Genomic DNA, 27093 nt, shown 5'->3' on the forward strand with positions numbered 1-27093 from the left:
TCTGAGTGGTGGAAGAACTTGGAAGAACTTGGTGGAAGAACACGACAGCTCCTGTAGAAGCAAATCAATGGACCTTGTGCTGATATAATATTCAAGTGTTTCTTATTATTAAGTATGTGTGTGTGTGTATAAAAAGAAAGTATATATAACTATAACTTATATACTGTATATATATATATACGTATATATACGTATATATATATATATATAGAAAATTATTATTTTTTTAGGTATTAAATGTGTAAAAGTGTGTTTAGATCAGTGATGTTTGTACACACGTCAGTAAAACGTGTATAATTTCAGTTATGATCATACATGCAAATATATCTTAATATGTGGTCAAAAAATGACAAATTGGTCCTTTATTTTTTTATTATTATTATTATTTAGACATAAACAACGAAGCCCATCAGATTTAATAGAAATGAGAGTGTAAAGCGTAGTCTGGTGTTTGAATACTACACAATTCACAACAATAAATTCAATGGACGCCCTGAGCCTGAACTGTATTGCATCCATGATTTAATCTCTGTTTTATGGTCTATTATACTCCAGCCGCACTGTTCACGACCATCTGCCGCTGAACACCACAGACGCTCCGCCACAAACAGTGAGACGTTCGCGCCCATCACGTGAACCAGAGCGCTTCTTTTCCGAGCCGTCACGTCACGTCACGTCCCAGCGTTTAGCAGCGGCCGTGCATGTGGAGGCGGGGAGCGGCTGTCCGTGGTGCTGATGGGAGGACTGATGATGCTCTCCGGCTCCGTGCAGCCGCTACTGCGCATGTTGCATGACAGGTACACGCAAGCCTCCATCTTGGGCATCCCGAGCTGAGGCGAAAGGGCAGCAGCCATATACACACTGGCTCCAAAATAACAACAAACCGGGCGCGGAAATAGAAAAAATTGGCAATTTGCCGAGATGTAACTTTTTTTTTTTCCCCGAAACCCATTCAACAAATTGCTTCAGTGAGGAGAGCGGAGAGCAGAATGGAAAAGAAAGACAGCGAGTGGTCTGGGAGCCTCTGTTAACGACTACTTGCACAGTCAGCTTCACTGGGTCAGGTTTTCTAAGGAATTGACAGGTGCCAAAGCCGAACGGTAAGTGGGAATGCGCGGCGTGTTTGCTGATGAACGACTTTGGTGTTATTTGTGTTCGTAACGCGCGCTCATGTTAAGGGAAATCGCATGATCCATATGTACTGGCATCTTCCTCCTGCACCGCCCCCCGCCCCCCCACCCCACCTCGTCATGGTGGTCGCTGCTTGCTGTGTTGTTCCCACTCCAGCCCCTCTGCTCCTCTCATGCTCAGGCTTCGGGCAAGTGTCAGCCACTGTTACTTACTTTTCAGAACCGATGCGACGTGCAGCCACAGGTTGTGAGTGCCCCGGTCGGCTGGTTGTTTTGCTTTGGTTGCATTTCAGTATTTTGATAAGCATAGCACAGGCCTTTCCTAGTGGGTTCAAGCATCTTGCAGTTAGATAAGAACCCCAGATGCTCCACTTAAGCCTAGCATTAAAGCAAAATATTGAATTTTACATATATATTTAGGCCTAACACCAAATTGCACAGATTTATTGTGTTAACCATTAACACATCACTCATTTATCTAAATATTCTCACCTTCTTATGGCAATTATTTTTCATTAAACAGCATTTTCACGGTCCTGAATCCAAAAATATGCACCGCTGAGGAAGTTATCTGTGCAGAGCAGAATTGCTTATTGACCTTGGACCCATGGGGCAGACCATGTAAGGCCTCTTGAGTCACTGTCAGCCACTGTATGACAAAGCCTCTGCAGTTTTTACATAGCCAGCAGTAAAACACAGCAAGGGCAGCGTTCTACAGCGTGGCACAGAGTTGACTCAGGCGGCGCCAAGGTCAGTTTATGGGCTCGTTCTCAGCTGAACCCGCATTTCTCTGCGCGGGGATCATCGTAGCATGGGTGTGCATAATGTCCTGGTGGTCTGTCATTTGGAGAATGTACACAGGACAAGCTGAGGACGAGTGTGAGCGTCAATTCAAGATCAAGAAAGTTAAAAAGTCATTCACGTCTGCTCCAGTATACCCCTGCACATGTCACCCGTAAAACAGCAAGCAGCCTCTGATAACTGATTCAATCTTAAAGTTTGGGTAATAAAGCCTCGTGCATTGGAGCAGAGCTGTGAGAGAGTTATGCACCTCGTGTTAAAGTCATATGAACCCAGCTTTTCATATTTTTTTAAGGAAAATCAGTTTTTTATATTATCATAACTGCACCAAGCCCATGACACGTTTCTGCTGCACAAAACTATCTTTATTTTTATGACGTTTCTATAATTTTTCTTCTCATGAAATACTGACTTTCACCTCTTCAGGACTCAAAGAAACTCTTGAAATGGAAAAATCCAAAAACACAACGTGCACAACGTGCATCACAAGACAAATTTTAAGAGTTGTGAGATGATTTTAAAAGTATTTTCAAGCCAAGGCAGTCTACTCAAAACTGGGGTTTTTTGTCACTTTTTAAGTACTTTTTTCTCATGAAATACGGAAGAGTTTCACCTCTTTAGTACTAAAACTATTTAAGTTTTCCTTGGTTAATCCGCTCACATGTTAAAGACACACGAGGCCTTTGACAAAGCTATTAAAAGCTTCCATAATGTGCTGTGTGTTCATGCCAGAGGTCATATTATGGATGGCAAAATTAAGATTTTGTCTTTTTTTGTAATAGAACTCATTCATGCTAGTTATATATCTGCCCTGTGCTCTTTCACCCTCCTGGCTGCAGTGGATGGTCAGCAGTGGGAGATGACATGTAGAGAAATGCCAGTAGGACGATGGGATGTACTGTAGGAACTGGAGGTCACGCAAGAAACGGTTTCTAAGAAAAGTGCTTTGTTGCCAAGTTAAACATCACTCCAGCTGCTGCCATCCGATACGCGGGGGTCAGCGCTGATGCATGTCGGACATTTTCTCCACCACACTGAACCTCCCGTTTTGCAGGAATCTTCCAAACTGATAAAACAATGTTGACTTAGCTCTGGGGCGAGGCGAGGTGTTTGCATGGCGACGAAAAGGCGGTGAGCGGAGCGCTGGAAACGATTTGCAGCGGAGAAGATGATGATCAATGTGCAGGCGAGGAGCAGTCAGGGAGTTACTGGGCCAAGGCAGTGAGAAAGAGAGAGACTGTCTCTGTCTAGACAATAAACTGCTTCAGTTAATATACAGTCTTGCTGGCAGGGCGGGGGGATGAGACTGTTGGCTTTGCTGTTAGTCTCAGTGTCCCTGTGCAATGAAAGGGCACCGCTTCCCTAGATGTGAAATGAATCATACAGGTACTATGGCGGCTAGCTGATTAATGGCCGCTATCAGGAAATGCAGAAACGCGCTGCTTTTTGCGTAGAAGTGTACATTTGTATATGTATAGTTGTGTTACCGTGAGGCCTGGCTTTGGATTTTCTAACAAATAGATTTATGGAAAACACACCGCACCTGATTATCTCATCCATTTTAGCATTTGTGGTGTGAGAGAGGATTAAACTGCAACACCACAGCTATCATAGATCAAACCAAATTATGTAGTTTACAGAGATAAGATAAACAACTGTGGCGATAACAAAGATAATCTGCAGCTGCATGCAGAAAAAATACCGTTTTTTTCTGCAGATTCTCGACTGAAGCAGGAGACTTTCAGGTAGTATTTATTTCAGCCATCCTGTAGAGGTCACGTTCACCTGACGTGTCCTGAATGACCATCGGTATTCAGGAGCTTCACTCTCCTGATTGGATTCATGCTTGAGCTTGCGCTACTTGATTAAACCATGTCAGATTGACTAATTTACATTTTAGACATTTACTGTATGTGACGTGCATCCAGAGTGAATGGGATGCATCATGTCAGGAAAGCAAGGTTCAACGTCACAGTGTTCAAGAACTAGACGAAATACTCTGAAGCTTCGTACGCCCACTGAGGGAGGGGCTTCGGTAGCTACTGTGCTCGTGTGTTAATGAACGCTGAGATTTGAATGTGAAAAATTCAGTTTGGGTTATGGAATTGTGCATCACTCAAAGCAGAATGAGCAGGATTTGTTGGTTACACACCCACTGCAAAAAGGTGTGACGGTCTCTGCAGACTCAGCCACGGCCACACACTAGTAGCGGGTCATAAGTGACTATTGAGAGGTGTTATTTTTTCACGAGCGTATACCTCGATTTTCACAAAAAGTCCTTCTCATGCCTTTAAGCTTGACTAATTTTAACGTTGTGTTTTTTTTTCGTCCTCCGCAGGCTCAACTGCCACCAGAATGGGTGTTAAGAAGCTCGCTATCTTTCTCCTGGTCCTCTCTCTTTGTCTCGAGGGAGGATCGGCCAAAGAAAAAGGAACAAAGAAGGGGAAGAAGAAAGGGAAGCAGGTTTACTGTCCATCGTGAGTATGGAATCAGCAACACTTTGTGCTGTCTTATGGTGCAAAAGTCAACATAACATATGGACTTCATGCTGCTTTTATGGCAAATGCTTAGAGCAGTTACGACAGCATGATAAGGCAGTTTCAAGGTGACTATCTGCTCACAAGAATTTCTAAATCATTGACATATATATGAAGATTTCTCAAAATTGCATAATATTGCATGACTGAACTTGTTTATGAGGGCAGCTCAGGGATTTAGTGTTGCACTTGTGTAAAGTTTGGGAACTCACATAACAGATTAAAAAAACATAGTGCAAATCTGTGCAGCAGATCTGACAACATTTCAAGCCTTTTCATGAGAATCGCCTTGCTGGAACCGATGACTTTGAAACTCCATGACCCCGATTCGTGACGCAGACTTTCTGTTGTTCACTGGCTGAGTCAGTGGCAGTAAACTGACATGTTTGTGTGAAATCGGCGGAGTTCCCCTTTAGCGTCCTTCAAGGTGCCCCAGTGTTGGCAGTTAAGCATTCGGTTAAAGCATAACTACTTTACACCCAGTGGATCTTGCTTTCAAGGCTTTATCCATCATGTTTGGCCAAATCTCAGCAACACAGTCAGTTAGGAACAATGGACATCAACACCAAATCCACCAAAAGCATGTGGTGATAAATAAACTGACCACTTGCAATGTGACATGTTTAAAAATGTCACAGCTTCTTGCACAAGTTTGCCAGCTGTCTGCAAATGTGCAACCGCGTAAGGGAGCTTTAAATAAGTGGAGAAGTTGTCAGGTCATGGATAGACTAAAAAGGTGAATTCTGCATGCTGTGTGTCTCACCAGGGAATGAACATCAATCTGTATTAATGTGCCTTTGGACTGTCCGTTGCCTCTGTGCAGTGGAGAGCTGCACCCTCCACTTCCTTAAATGGTAACAAATGGCTCGACAATGAAACTTCCTGAAAGGAGGGGGAAAGCGTTTGATGTAGTCCCAGTATTGGCAAGTGTAAGCTGTATGACATATTTCGTGTTTAGTGCTGCGGATGCCTTCGCGGATCAAGGGAACCACTTGGTTCCAGTTTAGCTGTTGTGCTTGAGGTTGTCAGAGGGGTCTGTTAAAAGAGAGGGGGAAAAAAAAGAGGTTTAGTGGATAGGAATTATGTGTTTCACTTTGATCAGAGGAACCGCAGAACGTACACACACTGCGCAGCATTCCTGCGGAGCACTTTAACTCATCCTCAGTGCATGATAAGGTTTACATAATGATATGTAAAGTGCTTTGAGAAGGGGAAACTCTTTGGCAGGAGAATTCATTGCCACCCACAAGGAGACTTTCTTTTTCTCCTTCCTCTCCTGCCAGATCCCGTTCTCCCCTTCCCCTCTCTTTGTCCCATTGTTTTTTCATCAGTCAACCTCAGAAAACAAATGATGTTTGGCTGAACGTCTTTGAAAGTCCCCACGTTACGTTATAGTGGTAATTTTCAGTAGACAGATGTTTTTTTGCTATTTTGCGGGATGGTTCAAGGGGAAATTTTCACTTTGGGCTCCATAAAAAGTGGATGTATCCTGCAAAAAATGTACTGTTGTCTCGAAAAGTCATTTATACTCTTTGACATCCACATGGCAGATTCATTGACTCAGTTCTTTACGGGACTTTTCTCACAGCAGCTAAAAATAAATCTAGAAAAATGGGGTAAAATCATTTTTAGTTGTTTGCTGTGCTTTGCAGTGAGCTTGTCTGAACAAACTGATCTGTGTCGTATCAAGCGTTGGACGCCGGTATCTTCAGATATCCTGACAAAGTGTGGCGCCAGCTGTACTGCATTTAGTGCCAATTAGCAAACGCTAGCGTGAGATGGAAAACAGTAAATATCAGAATGCTAGCACTGTCAGTGATAGCATGTTAGCATGTCAGCTTCGCCCCGTTTATTCCAAATGTTAAAATGCTAGTTTAATCCATAACTGGTGGAGAGTATACAGAGTAGAAGTGGGTGCGCTGTGCATCTGAGCGATTCATCTGCCAGGAATTCGACCTGCTAATGTAATCGTGCCTACAGTTCCCTCTTTGTCTCCTTTGTTTGCAGACAGCTGTCATCTGAGGATCTGGCCAGAGTCCCTGCAAATTCAACCAGTAACATCTTGAACAGGTTACTGATCAGCTACGATCCCAGAATAAGGCCCAACTTCAAAGGCAAGTCTCCATTCCTCTTCATCTGTCTCTGTCTATTTTTAATTTACATTTTTGCTGAAGTGCTGTCATGCTAATTAAAGAAACGAGCACACTATGAATATGCACCTCCACATTTCTTCAATAAACGTGGTGCAGGAACAGGCCTCTGCATAAATGGGCCTTGAGACATTAATGACAGTGAATTTCCTGTTATGCATATACTTGCATGTGTAACATGTTCTATAACAATAAGATGACGCTCCGGGGTTGACTTTAATGATTACACACACAGGAGCTGTTATGGGAATGAAAGACAGTGTCAAATCTTAATGAAGCAACATATAGTGTGAGCTTGTGTACTATATATGAGTTTTTGGTGAAACTGTTCACTGTTATTTCACATCCTGTTAACCTAATACTTGATATTAATTAGAACCATTCAATTCTGCAGAAACAAGTAAATCTCTGCCTCTAAAATCTGCCACCACCAACCCATCTTTTTAGTGTTCACAGTAAGTGCAAATGTCAGTGTAGGGAGAACCAGGCTTCAGTCTCACAGAAAAAGCCATAAAAATAACAAAGCAGTGACTGGCGACCTCTGCGTGTGACTGATGGGCTTACCGGTCTTCAGGTAGATCCTCAGTTAGTTTCCATCCTCTGGCACTTGGCGGCTGGACCTGTATCCGGGACTCGATGTTTGATGTGTTGCGAGCAGAATCAGCTCTCTCTCCGACTGGTCCGACGGCCAAACATCTGCTCTTGATTTCAGGGTGGGCTGAAAGATCAGCGTCCATTAACATCCATGTCATAATCTCCCAAATAACATCCTGAACTGTGCCTTATGCGAGACTTTGCCCGGGCCTGTAAAAGGACGAGCTGCTTTTATAGGCCATATAGGGAATTTTAAGCCAACACCAGAAATGATTCATGAATATTAATTAGTTTGCATGGTTGCATTAACGCATGATGGCGTGAGCTATACGCCACCTCCATAGTATGCACATTAATTTTGTGAATTGCTTGATAGAGTTTATCCTGTAAAAGTCCTGAGCCTCCGGTAAACACCTCAAAGGAAATCATTTATTCAAGGCAGAGTGAGCAGGCGGCATTCATCAAGGATTTTATTAGTTTATGCAAACGGCTGAGTGGAGAGAGTTACCAGTATGTGTCTCTACTGCGTTAGCTTAGCAGAGGGGATAAGAGGGCACTTTTATGACTTTGCAGTGTTGATGAAGTCTTTCACAAATCCTGATCAGTAACACAATCGATTCAATCAGCAGGTACAATATGTATAAATGAAGCCTTGCAGGGTTTTACAATCATTCTAGTTCCAAAGCGGCTCTTAAACACAGTGGACTCAACGCTGCAATCTCGTCCTTCCTCTCTCTATATCCAGGCATTCCTGTGGAGGACAGAGTGAACATTTTCATCAACAGTTTTGGCTCCATCCAAGAAACGACCATGGTAAGAATTCACTTCAATCCCTCTTCAGGCTGACAGTATTGCTAATCAATACCTCTGCCAATCAGGGGCAGTGGATCACAGCGGAAAACTGCTTCATCCGAGAAGTTTTAGGAAGAATGCATGAGCATGTTTTCTAGACGGTATCAGACCATTTAGCAGTGAATCATGATGAAGACTGGGGTTTTCATGCCTCGTTTATCTGATGGCTTAATTGCTGATAAAGGAGTGCTCTTTGAATGCTAGTGAGCAGATTAAACTCAAGGACGGCGCCGGGTCTACTCTCGATCACTTAGGAAACAATGAGGAACATTCCTGAAGGTTTCTAATGAGCCCGGCTTACTGGTGTGTTTTAATTTAAAGCTGCTGGGAGGAGCCAATAAACATTAAGCGTCTGTCTCAGTAAATATCTTCAATCATATGACAAGGTAATTGAAATTAATGCAATGCAGAGTGACAGCACCCACAGCTTGACTTGATTCTGTGTCACGAACTCATCTGTGCTGCACAGTTTTGCAGGTTTATTCCAAAAGGAGAGCTTGATTCTCACAGAATAATTGAAAGTCACACTTCAGCATGTTGATTCCCACAAATCATGCAGGCAGCTAAGTTATTTTTTACAGAAATAAACAGACAAACATGAGAAACAAAGGAAAAATTTGGTGTGGCAGACACACCTCACTGACTTTTTGCTTGCAAAACTGTCCAGCTTTAGTTATGGAATACAGTGCCAGCCTCAGTCTTCACAGGAACAGATAGAGTACTCGGTTTTCTACCTTTGCTCCTGGAGTCCTGTTGCAGGTCTGGACAGTGTCTCAGTCCAAAGCAGTGATAAATGTTCTCCTACTTCATTTCATGAGGAGTGACACTCTGAACAAAGCCTTAGATCCTATATCCGGGAACTGGAGCTGCATTAAAATCTACTCTGGAAATATTTCTCTTGGCTGCCGATCAGGGGAGAGTGTTCACTTATAAAATCTTACAGCGGAGAGTTTCACACCAGGACCAATTACAGACCAGTTAGTGTGATAAATGCTGAAAGTGGAAAATCCTTAAAACTCAAGTATAAAGTACAAGCGGTGTGCAGGGATGGTGCAAGAAAATAAAAAATAAGATGGGAGAAAAAAGAAAAGAAGAAAAAAATCAAGGAGAATGAAGGAAAAGGAGGAAAAAAGAGCAGGAAGGAGGAGGAAGAGACAAAAAATGAAAAGGAAGATGGGACAGTGACAGAAAGACGGGCAAGAAAATGAGTCACGATGTTAGAGAAGGGGAAAAAAGGACATGACAAGAGAAGAGTAGAAGGAAGAGAAAACCAGACAAGATGAGAAAGGAAGGAAAATAAGAGAAAGGGATGAGGACATTGAGCAGGAAAGAAAGGTGGAGGACAAAGAATAAGAAAGAGGAAGGTAAAAAAAGGAGTAAAAGCTGAAAAAATGTGAGAAGAGTAAGAGAAGAAAAGCAGCCAGGAGAAGGAAAGAGATCGAGCTGAGACAGAGAAAGAGAGATGACCGACTCCCAGATGGCAACTCCTGCCTTCCCTCTTCCCCCCGGACGCCCGGCGGAAGAATGAAAGTTAGGAAGGTTTAAAACGAGTCCGGGAGGAGACAGGAGAGACAGCTGGTCACCTCTCCCCCTCAATTTATCACTCTGTGGGGTATCTGATCTCAGGAAACCCTCTCTCATCATTTACACCTCCCTCGGCCGAACACCGCCGCGTCCACTGTAGTTAACACATCTACTTTCACTTCATGATTGTATTCATCAGGAGAGGATTTTTGCCCGCTCTTCCCCAGCTTGAGTTTTCCTCGTTGATTACAGCGAGCGGTCGTGTTAAATCTCGCCGGAATCGAAAGCAGCGCTGGCAGCTTGATGGTGAGCCAGAGGGAAGATATATTTCCTTGTCTGGTTTTCAGAAAGACGAAGGTGTGGGAATTGACCTGAGAGGAGCTATTCGTGCTGTCGCTTGAGGACCAGTTGGACGCGGGAGTGTAAAATTAGGTTGTATAGAAATGACGGCTCGCTTTCCAAAATGAGATATCAACAGTCTGACCACTGCGCTCCCTCCCAAACATGTTTACTTGCAGGGAAGTAAAGCACATTCTGGGTTATTCTTGAATGTATAAACCATCCTAAGACCTCTGTGTATAGAATGGTTTCAGATGAGTTTTTGAAATAGTTCCTGCCCATTCATAATGCACACAAAACAGAGAGGATGGAAAGCTTCATGTGGTTTCTTGTCTCCTCTTAGACGTTGTGCATCAACATGTACTGCAACGAATTACGCGGATCAATCATGCATTGTGTATTTTCTGCATTTTTGCCAGGAAACTGATCTGTGTGTGTATCCTGGATGTATACAGTGTGATATCTAGTTTTGCATGCAGCACTTGCCCAATGTTGGCTCTAACTGACTGGAGAATACACTAGGGCGCCCCTGCAATGAGAATTTTTATTTGGGTAAACAGCTATTGCAAACATCTGTAGAAAAATAAGTTATTATTTGTGTTAATTAAGTGTTATCTACCTATTTAAGTCACTTGGCTGTCTCTCACAGTCAAGCCAGGCTGTAGTATAACGTTTCTGTGTAGTTGGAATAAATTTAGTTACAAAAAGGGAGAGAAAGCTTTAAAAAGATGAGTCTGGCTTCCCTAAAAATATTTGTCAGCAAACACATTACGCATGTGTTGTAAGAAGAATTAGCCTGTGACTAAAATAATAGCTGTAAAGTGAGGATCACTTTTGCGACTGCGATGGGTGGGCCGTGCGTTCTGAACGGAGGCATGTGGCAGCCTGAAAGACCGAAAACGACCTGTTACACAGCAACGACAGGTGAGTTATCCAAGTTAAACCTGCGTTGGGACGAGGCTCAGCGTGCTGCCAAGGATAGGATCCAGCTTGTTGTGGCCTTGTGTCCCACAGGGGCAGAGCAATATTAAGAAAGTAAGAGGGTCAGTGAGTTTAAAGCAGGCCTTCAGAGAGGGGTTTGATGATTTCTGTCAAAGGCCAAAACCTGGAAGTGCAGGTCACGTGACCTAAACACATCCATGACAGAAGAAACAGACGTAAAATTAATATGTAACAGACTTTGACAGCTTGAACCATTAGGCCCATTGACCAGAGGAGACAATGACCTGCATGTGTAACAGGCAGGGACGTCAGAGGTGATGACCTGGGCGAGCAGGTGTCCTGGGAATGAATGTACGAGCATGTTTGGATACAGTATCCAAAGCTAGCTATATGTGTGGTTTGAAGAGATGTGCTTCTTTGCACTGATTGACTTGAATTTGACTGCAGAATGATTTGCCAAAGGAAAAACACCATCCTTCATGTGTATTCTAGTTCCATTATTATCGATCATGCAGTGTGGTTGCATGTGCATCCGTCCAGAGCTAACACATCACCCTAATACTTTTCCTGCACATTTATGACTGGATGCTGAAGGAGCTCTTGTGGTTATCGTGATCCACAATTTCTGAAAAACCTCTTTTATTGACTGCTGGCTGCTTTGTGCTGAGCGCTGGGGGCTACAAGTGATCAGCAACTGCCACCCACATGCCCCCCGACACACCTGGAGGAGAGCCGCACTCGACTGAATGCACTCTCCTAGTTTCCATTGCAGTAGTTGAATATCAAGGCCCCGTTTTTTCTCATTTCATCCTGGTGAAAGCTTTTTGAGTTGTCAAATATTTGAGTGTTATCACGGTGGATTATGGGCCCTGCTGCTGATTTCACGAAAGCCTACAATCGACTGTGTTTTCACGATGTGAGGAAAAATGCCATTGTTTTAATCTGAAAACAGCCGAGTGCGTGAAGCTGTGGCACACGTCGGCTTTTAGCACACTCTTCATGAGCTGCTGCATCAGAAAAACGAAAAAGAAAGGCTACTGACATTATAAAAATTGGGAACAATGAAGAGATGGAAGTTAATTTCTCACCCAGGATCACACACACACACACACACACACACACACACATGCAGCTGGTATTTTGGCAGCATTATTTGACATGTCATCCATCTTCGCACTCAGCATTAATACTCCTTCCTAACACCTGGTCCCAGAACAGCTTGAGGCACGCCATCAAAGCAGGCACAAAAAAAGTCCCCAAAGCCCCACAGAGTCATACTTTCCCACCAGCAAGAGTGTGGACGTTTCACTAATAAGCCCTCTAATGAAGTATTTGAGTATCACATGTTGCTGTAGTGATAACATTTGACTACATGTGCACGTTGACCGGTTTTGAAGTAGACGTCGAGTGTTTTCGCTGCAGCTGTAAAATGTCACTTGTCACGCTAAAGTGGTCGATTTAAGTTGTTGAAATGTTCGCGGCGAGAAAATGCTGCTTGTCAGTGAGTTAAAAACAAGCCTTGAAAACCTGTCAATAAGGTGGAACCGCTGCATCCCATAAAAAAAAGAGGTGTTTTAAAAAGCAGTGGAGGAAAGGTGCCAACGAACAGGAGGATTTCCACTTTGCTTCTCTTCTTACTCTTTTAACTACACATGACGACCAGAGAAGAAGAAGAAGAAGATCTCAAATGTCTGGAGGAGGGGTGAAAATGCTTTTATTGCCATATTTAGACTTTCTGAGACACCTGTTGGAGTGTTTTGGAGATGGATCATGAGCAGAGCCCAAAGGTCATCAAAATAAAGAGCCACCGTTTTACCATCCATCTGCTGTCCTTCCCTTTAAAGCATCATGGGAAATGTGAATAGAAAAAAACCCTCAACCCCCTGTGCTTGTCTGTGGTTGTTCCTAACAGGACTACAGAGTCAACATCTTCCTGCGGCAGCGCTGGAACGACCCGAGACTGAAGCTGCCGCAGGACTTCAAGTCCGATTCTCTCACCGTCGACCCCAAGATGTTCAAGTGTCTCTGGAAGCCGGACCTGTTCTTCGCTAACGAGAAGAGCGCCAACTTTCACGACGTCACCCAGGAGAACATTCTCCTCTTCATTTTCCGTAACGGGGACGTCCTCATCAGCATGAGGTAATGGAGTTTTGTTGAATTACAGCCAATATTTATGGTATTGAGCCGTCCAAAGATAACACTTTTTTCCAGCTCTTACTGAATGTTTGGAATGTTTAAATATCAAAGTTGATTAAAAGCCTAATTAAATCTACTCAAATTGTTGTTGAAGCAGTTCTGAAAGTGCTCCAGGAAAATGTCACGTCACTTTGAGCGTGTCTGTTTTCATTTCAAAATCCTCAACGCGGTACCTTCATGTAGCCTTTATGCTAAAAAAGAAAGTTATAAGCATCCAAAATGATCTTCTTGAGACTTTGCAGATGAATTTCCACTGCACAGTCGGGTGCAGAGAGGTCTCCACCCACAGAATGAATCTGAACTTTCATCCCTTTGGTTCGTTTTGATGTGTGAAGTCACATCTCAGAGTCTCTTTGAATTGAACAGTTTGATAATAGGCCTGGTGCAGTCTACGGTCTGGTGTTGTACCAGGTCATGACTATTTCCTAGAGAAACAACTGCTCAGTTAGAGATAAACTGGGTGGATCGCTACATGGTTACATTAAGGAAAAACAGGACACAAAAAGGCAACAAGTGTGGATGAGATAAATGAAGCAGTGCACGTTGTCGTCACTTAGAGAACTCCTGCTTCAACATATGTCCTTGATGAATGTTAAAAACATTAACTGCACATGAAAACCATGCGTTTGCTTAATATAGCTTTAAATAATGTGGAAGCAAGACTAACCAAACACATGATATATGATATAAGGCCTCGTTGCATATGACTATTAATTAATAACTGATCATTCGTGTTAATGGCCTGCAAGTCTGAAATGGTTATTTTAGTCTTGTGTGGATCTCACTCAGGTATTGAGTTTTTTTCTTCAAGGCCATTTTAGCGTCATGCAAACAAAGCTTCTGTGTGACTTTAATTGGATATAAGTGGGTAACAAAAACAGGGCGGGATGGAAAAACTGAATTTTCTTCCTCCTCCTCCAGGTTGTCCATCACCCTTTCCTGTCCACTGGATCTGACGTTATTCCCTATGGACACACAGAGGTGTAAAATGCAACTTGAAAGCTGTGAGTTTTCCTGAAATAACATCACCTTAAACCGCCTCATCAGCTGAAGTCCAGCTGAAATTAAATTGCATTTGTTTTTTGTCTGCTACAGCCTACGTGTCAGCTCTATGAATAACTTGTCCCGTGTTTTCCTTTGAGAAAAAGTCAGAAAACAGATTTATATTCACGGTGGCGCCCCCTAGTTTTGCATTAAATGAAGTCAAATCTTGCATGAAGCAGGAACATCAGCGTTCTATCATCGACAGGGCAGACGGTCACACTGAGCCTGCTACACAACACAAGAGCCACAGACTTCGAACAACTACCAGCATTAGCTTTCCTGCTGAAGTCTCCCTCTGATTTAACTTACAGACATGGACACAGGTCCTGTCTGCACCACAGCTTGTTGAATGAGCCACCAAACAAGTGAAGTGCACTGCTAATGTGCATTTGCAGGCTCGTCCAGTCAGCCCAGTCAGATGCTGGTAGCTGGTGCCCACTGTCTGCCCATCACATGTGGTATACAACAAAGTTTCTTTACTTCGTCTGTCGTTCCTGCCGGCTGCTGTCAATCAGCCGGACACAGAGAGACGAAAACGAGCATTTCTGATTTTTCTAAAGACCTATTTTCTTCCTTTTCATTGAGCTACTAACAATACGTCAAAAAAACATTATTTTCCACTACAAACAGGTGATTTCAGTTGGACTTGAACACATCTGCTTGCTGGTATTTGGGAGACACAGCACAATATTAATGACTTGGGAATATATTTGTTGGTTTTATAAAATAGTTGTTTCCGGGGTAAATGAGCTTTTTGCTTGTGTTTAGAAGCCAATTTCAGTGGCGAACACTTAGAGAAGTGGAATAAATCATCATATTTTAAGGCTGTTGTGAAAGTCTCACAGCTAATTGAGCTCGACTGTGGTTATTGCATCGTGTTTACAAAGCAGTTTGGACTTCGATAAGTAAAATAACTTCAAGCCATTTCCTTCTAATGCAGAGCCCGACAGCTGAGGCTTAGCTTTTTGCTAGTATGAGTGCGTTTATATCATATATCTGTACTCTGATTGTATGTTTCTGTTTGTGAATGTGCTTATGGGTGTGGATTGCACGGGCATTTGCGGACACTTTCTGTGTGTTTCTTTCATCCAGTTGGCTACACCACAGACGACCTGCAGTTTATGTGGCAGACAGGGGACCCGGTGCAAATGGACGCCATCGCTCTGCCACAGTTTGACATCAGACAAGAAGATATTGATTATGGGAACTGCACCAAATTCTATGCAGGAACAGGTACGGTCCTTGTCCACCTTCTTGCCCTGTCACATCTTTAAACAGCAAGTTACAATGCTTATGAGTAAGAAAAGTAGGTGTTTAATCATTCAAAATACTGAGGATTTACAGCAGAGTGAAATATTTTTTTCCAGTATTTCCATCAACCACAGAGTCTTTAAGCTGAACAAGGTTTTGACTTCAGCGCTGCTCGTCTTCGGGTTTTCCTTTCATCCGTTCATTTATTATTCTCTCTGAAATGAGAATATTTTGTTCTGGGTCGACTCAAAGATACGCCATCCTCAACTTCAGACCCCAAAAGTTAGTTCATATGCCTGCTGCTTGCCCCGTTAGCTTGGCCAACAAGCTCATGTGTTCACTCCAGACCAGTTTTATTTCGTATGTCACAACATCTCAGAAGTTGCAGGTAGTCTTTGAGTACAATACTATACACAATACACCACTTTGTTGTGGTCTTGGTCTGGGATTTACCGCACGTCAATTCAGTTTGGGTTGCATCCTTCTGGCTGCAGCCATCATTCGAGCAGCGCTTCTACTCAGAGAAGTCAGAGAGGCTGATGGGTCTTTTTGTCAAAGCGAGATTAGTTGCTTGCCGTTGATTGAAAGATGAAATCTTAGCAGATCAGATCCCGAGCGGCGGCCAGCAAGCTTCAATTGCATGTTCTTATCTGGCCAAAGGTTATGCCGTGCGGCCATCTTTCTGGGAAAGGTCAGAAAACTGTTACACCTCAATCACGCTGCTTTCATTTGTTGAAGGAAATTAAATTTTAACACCTCAGTAGCCTACAGCGCCGAAAAGATGCACTGTGGATTATTCTGCCCCCCCAGATTTGTGTTATGATAGAGAGCAGAGATGTCATGCGTGCACTGCTGTGTGATCGTACAGTCAGCAGAAATCACATGAAGTGAAAAATAAGTCAATAAATAGATAAAGCTACTAAACTAATACAGTTCCACGGCAACAAACGCAAACAATAGTCTAAAAGTTTGGACTTTTGAGATGGCAGACAGGTTGACTTGCCATGGCAGGAACACCACAGGTGTAACTCATACTGGTGATTATGCTTCTATCCCATTCAGGTGCGCCAGTGAGCCAGCATGCACAGCCCAAACGCTGGCTCCAGCACAGAGGAGACAAGTAGCTGGCATCTTTGACAAAGCTCCACGTCAGACTTATATCAAGTTCGAATTATTTTGAGGGTGAACAAAAAAACCTGTGGTAGGATTTAGCTCACGGTTGAATAAAAACGGAGAGCAACACGTGAAATAAAAACAAAAAAACCCCATCTTTTTTTCGAAATGTTTGCATAAGTCGAGAAATTAAAGGTGCTCTGCAGTTTTTCAGCTAGTTCTACATTCAGTGCAGCTCATTAGGACACACTGTGTGGATCCTTGAGGTCTCACAGATGCCTCATAAAAGCTTCATTTTTCAGTCTTTTGAATCATTCATTGCCTACATTCATATTTACTTGAATCAGATTTATTGTCAAGTAATTTTGCCTTGGTGTTTTGGTGCATGACGAACACACAGCAGTCAGAGAAAATAAAAAGATTTAAAGCACTTGTGCTTGCTGCAGTCCTCCTCCTCCCTGCCTCTGGTAGCACATTACCGTGTGTCTCGGTTACTGCGCCCATTTATCGATGAGTGGGACAGCTGAAGTCAGATGAACTCACCCGTTCATCTCAGCCCCTCAGCTACTTCTCTGCTGTGTCTTGTTCTTGGATTGTCAGGAAGCACAAGTCACTCTTTGCACGGAAACTTGCATAGCAAATAGCAAAATTTTGTGTGGCTCCATAGATATTTTTTGGCCGGAGCTAGTTAGGATGGACTCGAACATACTCTGATGTACGACATGCCACGCTGACCTTTTTCGCGGGATCTGCAGGGCTAAAACTACCGAGCTTTCCGATAATGAAACAGAAGAAAAACTACTTGTATTCAGACCAATGTGGGTACAAAACGACATTCGCAGTGAAATGGAAAATCTCTATCAGCCAACAGAGCCGGTATGACCTCAGTGCTCTCGCACTTGGGAGGCGCACTGCTGGCAATGAGTCAGCCTTTTAACGGGTTGCCATGGCAACCTGGCCAGAGACAAAGATCACCTCTGTGTACGACTGGTTCGAGCCTGCTCTGCGACACAGGCAGCCCTTATATGCTGTGTAAAGCTCACCCAGAGATCCCCGGGCTAGTTAAATATTACTTCAGTCCATCCACTCCGCCATCCCATCGGACCTGCGACCAGCCTCAAAGAGCAGAAACACAACACTGCTGTAGGAGGTCTGAAGTGTAGAGGTGTGTATTCCCTGCTGGTCTGAGCCCAGCTAATGAGGACCACATTTCCAGTAGAGATGGATCGGTTCAAACTGATCATTTATGAGTGGAAATTTATGCTGTGCTGTTAAGAATGATAACCTTCTGAAAACAGGAACGTGTTCCCATCCACTAAAAATAGGAGCTTTGGCAGAGGACGGTGTTTAGGTCTCGATCAATTGGAAGCAGGGCTGTTTGGGGTGTCGCCCAGAGCTCAAACAGGTCTCAGCTTTGACAGTGTTCGCTGAAATAATGTGAAAGACCTGGTGCCCATTGGCCTTTCTTTCTCTTTCTTCTCTTTTGCCTTCTCTAGTGCTAATGATGCCCACAGCTGTGCTTTGCTTTGTGCAGATCAGATACCCGACCTACCCGACTGGCTCCAACTTTCCTCTAAATACATGATATTGACTGTTTAAGTCCAGTTTCAGTGAATGTAGCACTGTTTATGTTGTTTCACGTCACAAACCTTCTTTTTGCACTACTCCATTATTTATGTTAGCATTTGCTTTTATTTCTTACATAAACTTTATTTATGTGTGTGTGTGTATATATATATATATGTATATATATTTTTTTCCGTACAAAAACACTGTATTTTATTATTTATATATTACACTAGTGTGATTCAAAATTTTCCATTGTGAAACTGAGCCATGGCAATATAATTTTTATACTCTTTTTGTATATAATTGTACATATATATAGTTGATTATCCTTTATTTATTGTCTATTTGCTCATTTTCTACCACTCCTTTTTATTTCCCGGCGTGGGATCAAAAAAGTCTATAATTTCAATTCATTGGCTGGATCCCCCTCACTCTTCTTGATTGCATAAGTTGCTTGGCCTAATGCTGCATCCATGTCACATCATTCATTCGCAACTATGAGCAAGCGGAGGATGTTCATACCTCCACCTTGTCAGTCTGAGTCAGCGATGTCCAAAACTTCTGACAGTGGTGAAATCCCAGATGATCTGGTTCCGCTCGTTTATGAACTGCAACCAATATGCAACACAACAAAAATAGCTAATTCAGAAAGATGTGACTACAAGACTAGCAGTGGAGGTAACCTTCCTGCAGCAACGCTCCCAAATCAGAATAACAGCTTTTCTGGTCCTCCCACTCCGCTGACGTTGCACGAATGCACCATGATTGAATCATTACTTCAGATCTCTGTGAGACTAGACTGTCTCATCCAGGGAGAAGGTCCAGCTTCGGTTCCTATGAATATCCCCCTTTCATGGGTTGCGTCTTTTAACGATCCAGCCTCTAAATTGGAACACAGTTACCTTCTGTATGATGCTTGTATCCTATGTGCTCAATGGCTGCGTCTCATTGTTTTTATTTCAAGGCAAACTGCGCGTCTCGCTGAAGTTGAATCGTATTTGACGGTTTTCTCCCTCCTCATGCAGGGTACTACACTTGTGTAGAGGTTATCTTCACCCTACGGCGACAGGTTGGCTTCTACATGATGGGTGTTTACGCCCCCACGCTGCTCATCGTAGTCCTCTCCTGGCTTTCCTTCTGGATCAACCCTGATGCCAGTGCCGCCAGGGTCCCTCTGGGTACGGATCATTTGAACAATTCCACCATCTTCCGCTGACATTTTTACCGATACACATGATCTGTAATTATACCCAGAACCATGTTTTGAGTGCGTGGTCGGTCAGGTGATGAACAGAGGCGGGTGAGTGTTTGTATTATTGAGGTAATTAGGTGTGAAAACTCCTGCTCTGAGAAGCCTTGGGAAGAAGATTGTTGTCGATCAAATACAAACCTCTGTGAAGGATTATATGTTTTTAGGGATCGCTGACATTAAGGCCCCAATCATCTCCACCATGACATCATCAATCACTTTGACAGCATGAAGGACTTTATCTATCAAGCACGGTGCCAGTGTCCTGTATGTGATAAATCACTGAGTATAGCTGTAATTGACAGATGGGACCCACAGCAGTGGTGCTTAAAGTAAGTAAGTGCTTTTAAATTGCACTTAGCTAGTGTAGGTCTAAATGCACAGGGATTTGAGCACATGTTTAAGTGCAATTGCTGCTCTTTTTGCTGGTTGGTCCATGTAAAAGTTAGTAGTTTTTGGTCAACAGGATTGAAGTCATGGCTGACGAGACACTCAGTCTCATCAAATTACCTAAATGTCTAAAATTTTAACAGGCTTCAGTTTTCCAACCAGCCATGTCACCTTATTAACTTTTCTGTGATGCCTGTTTAGCCACAAACACAGATTTCCACTGTTTAAAATATGCTAGTGCACGGTTCAGCTAATGTTAGGAAACAAGCTCTTGTGCTTCTTGCGAATCCTCATGTTAATCAGTGTGGGCAGCAAGGGTTTTTCAGGAGCCAGAGAAAGCCAGGAGACACTCAGCTGGCCAACGAGGCACACCTGATCCCTATTAACCCAATTAACGAAGGGCTGTGCTGAGGAGCGTTAGGAGCAGAGCTGTTTTTCCAAACCAGAGAAGCTCACACAATGTGTCGAGCCTGAGGAAGGTCCAGATAGATTACTTGACTGTTGGCCTGAGCCCTGAGGGGATGCAAGGATGGCTCTGTGCCGGTAGCGCTTAATTTATTTTGTGTTTTTCACGCACTAAATGAATCACAGGCAAAAAACAGGTGAGCGATCGCTGGTGTCCTTCCTGCTTACAGCACTGGCAGAGTCCTAGTTTCCCTGAGCCGTGCATGATGGGAAAGGGACGGAAATGTCTCAAACGAGGTTCAGACACTGTGTTTGGTCCAAACTCTAACTTACTCACCACATTCTTCTTCCTGTTGCCCTGAAGATTTCCATTTGTTAATAATGATGATTTTGATACTTTCTCATCAAAATAAAACACAAACGCAGCAATTTTTAACAAATAGCATAAAGCTTGAACAACAGAACATAAAATTATTAATAGAGTTAAAACAGCTGGAATCAATATTTTTATGCCAGCGATGTGTCAAATGAGCGTGACATTGCTGTAGTGCTACAGAGAATTATCACCTGGATCTACAGCTGCCTGCAGCTTTATGGAGCTTTTTATGGAGTTTGAGATGATGCTGAATGCATTTTACTGATTGCACTCAGTTTTACTGTCTTGGTTCACTCTCACCAGTCCCGTGTGTGTTTTCGGCTGCAGCGTGCAGCGAAAAGGCTCTAACGAACCACTGCACACTAGCGAGCAGCAGTTTGTGTCCAGTTTACATCCAAATGCGTCCATCTTGCTTCAAATGTAATCTGTAATCCCACAGAATGTCTTCAGCTAATGACAGGCTCCTGCTTTGGTCACAGGTTACTACTCCGGGTAGAAAGCCAAGAAATGCTTAACTTTTCGGCAAACATTTAAGCAGACAAACACACGTAATCCAAAGATGACACTTGTGTGGTAACAAAAAAGCAACAACTTTGAAATCTTTGTATACCGAGTGTCTTAATTTGTCATGAGGAGAAGTTTGACACAACTGCTGTGCCACATTGCCACAATAAGATTTAATCAATTATATAGTTGTTTTTGCAGTTACAGTATTTTACATATGCACTTAAACATTATACTTATACTTACAGTAAAAACATAGTACTCATCCCAGTGTGTATTCACCCATCATATCATGCTGAAAGCATCCCCTGGAGAAAGAATTGGTGGTCACGGCCTGTATTCTTCATACATTTGTCTTTGCTGTATACATATTAATATCTTTCCCATACATGCATGCTAACACTGCACATAAAAGAAGTGATGTATAACATAAAAAAATCAGACAAAGCTTGTGTTTGTCCATTCCACTTCTTACCTTTTCCTCCCCCTCCTCCATAATTCTGCCTGTGTGTAACATGTCGGTGTCACCCACATACAGTATCACAGGGGCACCTCTGTGTGTGCGGGGCAGCATGGATAAGATAATCCATTGTTATCTCGCTCCAGTCGTCCACCGCCTCCTTCCCTCCATCCTCTGTCCAGTTGTTTATCACCCACTCTCATCCCATCATCACTCCAACTCCACCTGGAGGCCTCCTCTGACTTCTCTCTAAATGGGATCAGTCCAGGTCAGTCAACACCCAGGTGTGGGACCACTCTCGCTTATTGCTCTGTGCGGTGCGTTTGTGTGTCCATGTACATGTGTGTGTCTGCGTCCATGTGTTCATGCATTTTCTTTCTACATACAGTAGGTGGTGTGAGCAGATGCAACAGGAAAAAATGTTTTTCTGTTATATAAATAAGATATAGGATCCATGTTTTTCTGTCTCATACAAAGCCAGTTTCATTTTGTGCATGCAGCTGAGTGTGTCATTGGGAAACAAGGCAAACAAGGCTATTTCAGTATTGGCGCCTTTCATGTTTTCTCTGTTTGTATAATAGGTGGGTGTCCAGGTTGACAGTGCTCTCTTTAGCAGATTGATCCAGTGAGGATGCAGCAGTTTGATTAGAAATCCTGTAAGAACTCCTCCGTGATGAGTGACCATAATGAGGACTGGAGGCAAAACCCATCAGTCATCATATTGTATTTATTATCTCTCTAAAGGTTCATTACAGTAAGGGAAGCGGGAGTGAAGCCCTTCATGTGTGGTTAAAATACACTCCGAAGAGTTGTTGTAATTTTTCCCCCGTAGCCCTAAAGAGTGCTGCTGTGCTCGGGGAATCTCTAACCTGTAATCCTGTTGGCTATGAGAGATAAAATCAATTTAAAATTACTATCATTCAAGGCTGCTGACAGTCTGCTAAAGCTCTTGGAGATGTCCTAATAAAAGAGGTAGCGGTCATGAATTTCTAATTGCGTTCATGTTCTCAGAAACTCTGTGGATGTGAGCATTTCATTGCAGCTTCTGTGTGTTCTGTTAGAAGAATTTGTTCAGTATTTTGTGCTTTGAAGAGGAAATGGATCATTTTTCTTCTCTCAGCAGCAGGTTAATCAAATGCATTTCCTGAGCAGAAACAAGCATTTCGGCTACATAAGAAGAACTGTCTCTGTCAGTGCTGTATGTTGACAATCATGGCTCAGTATTGATCCTTCTTGGCACAGAACAAAATCCGTCTGTAGCACCAAATATCAAAAACTAAAGGTTTTGTTTGTGGGTATCAAATCCAAAACGCAGGTATAGTAGTAGCAATGGAATCGAACAACAAGTAGATGATGCAGGTCAGAATTAGAAAGTGCAGAACAAAGACATTTTGAATACAGATGTTGGAAAAATCCAACTTCCACTCACTTTGCTGACTGACAAGGTTACTTGTCCATCTCTTTCTTTAGGCATCCTCTCTGTGCTCTCCCTCTCCTCTGAGTGCACCTCCCTGGCTTCAGAGCTGCCCAAAGTGTCCTACGTCAAGGCCATCGACATCTGGCTCATCGCTTGCCTGCTGTTCGGCTTCGCCTCGTTGGTGGAGTACGCTGTGGTTCAAGTGATGCTCAACAGCCCGAAGCGCATCGAGGCCGAGAAGGCCAAGATAGCATCCAAGGAGAAGGCTGCGGGAAAGAGCCCCACTGCCCGGAACAACACGGTGAATGGGACCGGAGGGACGCCGCTTCATGTCAGCACCTTGCATGTCAGTAGATCTGCTTCGATAACTTGAGAATGCTTGTGTGTGTGTGTGTGTGTGTGTTTGTCACAGAGTTACTGTATGTCAAACCAGAACGTGCATACATTATACACACACCGCTGAAATCAGCAGAATCCGCTTGCTGTTCATTGAGAGCAAAAATCCAGGTGATGGTCCGTGGTTCGATTCTGGCCAGGTGTCTTTGGTGCATCCTACGTCTCTATCACTTTCCTTGTTTCCCGTCTGTATCTATCTAAAAACACAAAATGTCAACCTCCTATTGATTGTTGTCTGCGCTTTTACAGCAGCTACAGTGCAGCTAAGGCAGCACGGCTTGGTCCAACAAGCCAACAGTGAGGCTCAGGTGTAGCCAGCCGCTAACCCCACTGACTCCATGGCAACACTGTGATGACACGATGACGGGAACTGTGGTGCCAAAATTTAAAACACATCCATCCCAAATGGACATAACAAACACATTTTATTGCACACTATCAATACATTTTCTGTTGATGCTACTAAGGCTCAGAAGGTCTCATTAACATGGTTGTTATAAACTTCCAACACTGACGTTTTCCTTTATCTATTCATATACATACATACATGAACTCTCTGTTGAAAACCTTTGAACAAAACCAAAACAGTTTTTAAAGACATGAAATTAAAAAAACAAGCAAAAACAGCTTGGGATGTTGATGTTTTTCAATGACCTTGGTAATGTGGAAACATTAAGACTCTGACTGATTCTGAACTTCTGGAACACGCTGCTCCATATATGATTTGAATATGTAATGCAATACATTTACAATCAGTCAATGAGGGTGCCTTGTTGTTGCTTTGTGGATGTGTGCAGTGTGCGTTTGCAAGTCTGTGTTTATGTAATTGATTATATGCAACATCCCACCTACAGTGACACGCAGTACAGTGACAGAATGCATATTCCAGATCCAACATCCTCGGGCGCAGAGATCTAATCTAAATGCAAAACACGGAAATCCAATCATTAAAAACTGGCATTGTCTCTAACACACACATACTGTCAACGCAGTCAGTCAGGACTCAAGTCTGACACTCATGTGCACGTCAGGCTTGCAGTATGTTGCGCGGCTCTTCCAATTGTACGCCTAATTGAAATTAATTTACCCCTAGGTCTGCGTTTGTCCGGACCACATTTGGTTTGAGAGAATTACATTATTCCATTGAGGTTTAATGGGTTTTCTAGTCAAGACCAAATCAAAATAATGAAGCTTTAATGAGCTTAATGACTTCAGTGAGTAAGCATCCATAGTCTGATTAGATCCTGTTCACCCCGCAGGCCTTCAGGGAAGTTGATGAAAGGGATTTTTTTGGATGACATTAAACTACATCCTTTTGCTAATTCTCACAAGCGCTGGCTGTCCAATATGAAAGCACGTTGTGGGTGCAGAGGGGCTACAAGACCCCAGATGAGAGAAGAACAATATTAGGCAACATGGCAGAGCACAAAGCAAATCTAATTCTGGCTCCTCTCTCTTTTTTCTCTTAAAATAACAGTAGTTTTGTTGTATCAGCATGAGTTCTATCCAAGCTTCAGGATCAAGCAGCTCCCTCACTGGGTTTTAAGTCTGTTTTCAATCGAGTCCAACGATCCTAAACTCATTTAAATGTTAAGACGAAGCCCGCCTGCAGCGTGGGTGTGACGTCTAAGAGACATCATTGCTACTGTTTTACACATGCAACAGTAGTCTGAGAAAGTGGAGCATTCAGTTTTGCCAATGTGTGATTATAAAGGAAGGAAAGTTTCTACATGATCATTTGTGCAGTTTGGTTCACAACCAAGGACAAAGTAGACCACATTTAGTATTGTAATAGATCTAGTTCTTTGCTGCTGTCAAAATGCATGTTGTTTGCAACCTAGTTTTGGGCTGTTGTGGTTTTTTTTAGCGCTTTTTAAATGAGGCCAAGTCTCAAATTTCATCCCATTTGACAGAAAGATTGAAAAACTGATTAATAGCAGATATGAAGATAGACATAGATAAACTGTCAGATGGCTGTGGTTCAGAAACGGCTCAGTACACTGTAGACACACACAAAGATAAACCTGCAGGGGAGAGTCGGAGGTGTAGAGAGAGGGGACAAAAGTAAACTGATGCATTGTGCCAATGCCAACATTTCTGTTCTGAGGTGGTGAGATGCTGTCGTTTCACCAGTAAAATCAGCTTTAGCCCATTTGAAATCTTCATGTCATGTTGTTTGTTGTTTGAATGTTTGTTGACAGAAGAAATAAGAATGAACAAATTGAAACATGTGGATGCAGCGGTCAATTAAGTGTTTATGGCGCCTTGGAACAATTCAGCAGCCAGATGTGCAGAACTCGCACACAGATCAGGTGGAATTAAAAAGACGTTTACTCTGTCAGGCTTTGGAGCAAACGTTGGGCCCAGTGGCAAATCAGCGAAGGCAAACAAAACCAAACAAGGAGCAGGCAGGTGTCATAAACAAGAAGGGCAGGTAACGAGGACAAAGGCTCCAACACGAAGGCTCCTGAGCCCAGAAGACAGGGCAAAGGGGCTGATATATACACAGTCTGCTGCTGAGCTGAGCTTTAACCACTTTGGTGTGGTTCCACTGCCTCAGGGGCTGCCAGCAGCGGAGCAGACTGTTAGCCTAATCTTATCTTGATTTATATGACCCCTTTATAGCTTGCATTAAAATATGTTTTCTGTGATCGGATTGCAACCGGATAGTGTTCACCGGATCAAACTGTATGCGCAGCCATGACATAATTAGGACGGATTGTGATCCAAATCACCTCCTGAAGGGGCCAAGAACAGTAGATCAAGTTTGACAACGCATACGTAGGTTTGACACCCATCCTCATCCGTAAGGATCATCACCATCATCATCCTCTCCCACCAGCGTTGACTGCATTCCCGCATCCAGATGGTCCTCTGCACAGCGATGGCACTGACCACAGCTGAAATTCAGCATTCTCCTCTGCTGTCGACTTTGGCTCTCTGGTTGTTTGAAGTCGGCTTCTTTCCCCACTTTGAAAAGCAATCAAAAGTCCATAGCACAGCTTAATGGATGGCTGCCATCTTTGCTTTGTTTCGTTCTGGTTGTTGTTTTGAACCTGTGCAAATGAGAGGAAGTTTCAAAAAGGAAGAAGAGGAACAAAACGAATAACCTGGACAGCGTGATCAGATCAGGTGTAAATGCAATCAGGTTAAATCAGAATCAGGATATTTAATGCAGGATGTAAACAGGGTGCTTGTTTCAGACAGATGCATTGTTGAAACGTAATGCTGCAGAATTGAACAATCAGTTCTGACATCCCTCTTGTTACTCTCTTGCACCCAGGTGGCGGAGACTCGCTGTAAGAAGGTGTGCACCTCTAAATCGGACCTGCGGACCAACGACTTCAGCATCGTGGGCTCGCTCCCGCGGGACTTTGAGCTGTCGAACTTTGACTGCTACGGGAAGCCGATCGATACCGGCGCCGGTCCCGGCAAATCCCAGTCCAAGAACAACAAGAAACCTCCTCCCCCTAAACCAGTCATCCCCTCTGCTGCCAAACGAATCGACCTGTACGCCCGAGCCCTCTTCCCGTTCTCCTTCCTCTTCTTTAATGTGATTTATTGGTCCATATACTTGTGATTATCTTCCTCTTGTATTATTAACCCGCCACTTCACTCCAAATGAGTTCTTGATTGATTGATTTGAATTCCAAAGTGAACATTGAGAAATGTGAATCGTAGCCATACAAGATGATTGCAGAGAAGAAAATAAAACTACATTATTATTATTGCATTTATCTTCACATAGAAATAGCCAGCTATCATCGTTGTGTATTAAAATGATTCTAACTTAATCTTTATTTACCTAAAATGGATATTATAGCATCTTGTATTGAAATACTTTATTTATTGAT

The 27093-nt window shown here is 43.1% G+C and overlaps 1 protein-coding gene across 1 annotated transcript; it reads left to right on the forward strand.

Annotated features, from left to right (window-relative positions):
- The first annotated feature begins 1082 nt into the window (after window positions 1-1082).
- On the forward strand, window positions 1083-26819 carry glrbb (glycine receptor, beta b). Its single transcript, XM_041944421.1, has 10 exons — window positions 1083-1100; window positions 4270-4408; window positions 6476-6582; window positions 7958-8025; window positions 12782-13008; window positions 13987-14069; window positions 15202-15342; window positions 19068-19220; window positions 22897-23189; window positions 26523-26819. The coding sequence occupies exons 2-10, from the start codon at window positions 4287-4289 to the stop codon at window positions 26817-26819; spliced, it is 1491 nt and encodes a 496-aa protein (XP_041800355.1). The 5' UTR covers window positions 1083-1100; window positions 4270-4286.
- The last annotated feature ends 274 nt before the right edge of the window (window positions 26820-27093 follow it).

The sequence above is a fragment of the Chelmon rostratus genome, chromosome 9 (assembly GCF_017976325.1).
Source record: "Chelmon rostratus isolate fCheRos1 chromosome 9, fCheRos1.pri, whole genome shotgun sequence".
In the NCBI taxonomy this organism is placed as follows: Eukaryota; Metazoa; Chordata; class Actinopteri; order Chaetodontiformes; family Chaetodontidae; genus Chelmon; species Chelmon rostratus.

Coding starts and splice junctions, on each gene's coding strand:
- glrbb (XM_041944421.1), top strand. CDS start 4,287: ATGGGTGTTAAGAAGCTCGCTATCTTTCTCCTGGTCCTCTCTCTTTGT. Junction 4,409..6,475: donor AAGCAGGTTTACTGTCCATC/GTGAGTATGGAA, acceptor CTTTGTTTGCAG/ACAGCTGTCATCTGAGGATC. Junction 6,583..7,957: donor AATAAGGCCCAACTTCAAAG/GCAAGTCTCCAT, acceptor CTCTATATCCAG/GCATTCCTGTGGAGGACAGA.